Here is a 1,324-nt window from a genome sequence, read left to right as displayed (position 1 = left end):
GCAAAGAACCATTTTTATTGAGAATAAGTTTTTGCCCAACTGTGGGATCTTAGGATCGCTGGCACAGTCCAACACATAATCCAAATCAAGGGAACAAAGACGAACACTTGGGAAATAGTCAGATGATACCACACAGCCTGGAGCCTCAAGATGCCATCCTAACAAATGTTCACTGGAGCTTAAAACTTCTGTCAANTCAGACATTTGCAGGAAGCAAAGAACCATTTTTATTGAGAATAAGTTTTTGCCCAACTGTGGGATCTTAGGATCGCTGGCACAGTCCAACACATAATCCAAATCAAGGGAACAAAGACCAACACTTGGGAAATAGTCAGATGATACCACACAGCCTGGAGCCTCAAGATGCCATCCTAACAAATGTTCACTGGAGCTTAAAACTTCTGTCAAACAGGCAATTCCGTGGATGTAGGAATGTTGGGGTTTGGATCCTTGAATCAGTCATCTCTCCAGATGTATCATTTCAGAAGCAAATGGGGCTTGGAGAGTTATGGTCTAGCAGCAAGAAGAATAACATCTTCTGTAGCAAAATGGCCGGTAGCCACAGCAGCCAGAGCCATATCCACACCCAGAGCAGGAGCCTTTTCCACAGCCCCATCCTGAGCCATAGCCACAGCCACAGCTCGAGCCATAGCCACAGCCACAGCCTGAGCCATAGCCACAGCCATAACCTGAGCCATAGCCACAGCCACAGCCTGAGCCATAGCCACAGCCATAGCGAGACCCATAGCCACAGCCATAGCCGCATCCGCAGCCATAGCCACAGGCGTTCCCGTAGTTGCAACACATGTTGTCAGGGGAAGAGAATTCAGGTGGGTTGCAAGTGGATGTGGTGAAGTGAGGTCTCTACTGCACTTGGACCTTTATATACTGTCAGTAATTGGCCAGAACATGCCATTCAGCCCCTGACTTACCCAACAAATATGTAAGCAACTTTCATGTGATAGTCACTGTCAATAATCTTAATGTCTTCAGAAAAGTGAGCTNCCATCCTGAGCCATAGCCACAGCCACAGCCTGAGCCATAACCACAGCCATAGCGAGACCCATAGCCACAACCACAGCCTGAGCCATAGCCATAGCCACAGCCTGAGCCATAGCCACAGCCATAGCTGCATCCGCAGCCATAGCCACAGGAGTTCCCGTAGTTGCAACACATGTTGTCAGGGGAAGAGAATTCAGGTAGGTTGCAAGTGGATGTGGTGAAGTGGGGTCTCTACTGCACTTGGACCTTTATATACTGTCAGTAATTGGCAGAACATGCCATTCAGCCCCTGACTTACCCAACAAATATGTAAGCAACTTTC

At 48.0% G+C, this 1,324-nt stretch overlaps 1 protein-coding gene across 1 annotated transcript; it reads right to left on the bottom strand.

Moving 5' to 3' along the window:
- Positions 1-213: 213 nt before the first annotated feature.
- LOC117802455 (keratin-associated protein 21-1-like) lies at positions 214-807 on the bottom strand. Its single transcript, XM_034661722.1, has one exon. The coding sequence runs from the start codon at positions 805-807 to the stop codon at positions 514-516; it is 294 nt and encodes a 97-aa protein (XP_034517613.1). The 3' UTR covers positions 214-513.
- Between the last annotated feature and the right edge of the window lie 517 nt (positions 808-1,324).

The sequence above is a fragment of the Ailuropoda melanoleuca genome, chromosome 1 (assembly GCF_002007445.2).
Source record: "Ailuropoda melanoleuca isolate Jingjing chromosome 1, ASM200744v2, whole genome shotgun sequence".
Lineage (NCBI taxonomy): Eukaryota > Metazoa > Chordata > Mammalia > Carnivora > Ursidae > Ailuropoda > Ailuropoda melanoleuca.
The sequence above is the reverse complement of the archived record's forward strand: the minus strand, read 5'-3'. Positions and strand labels throughout refer to the sequence as shown.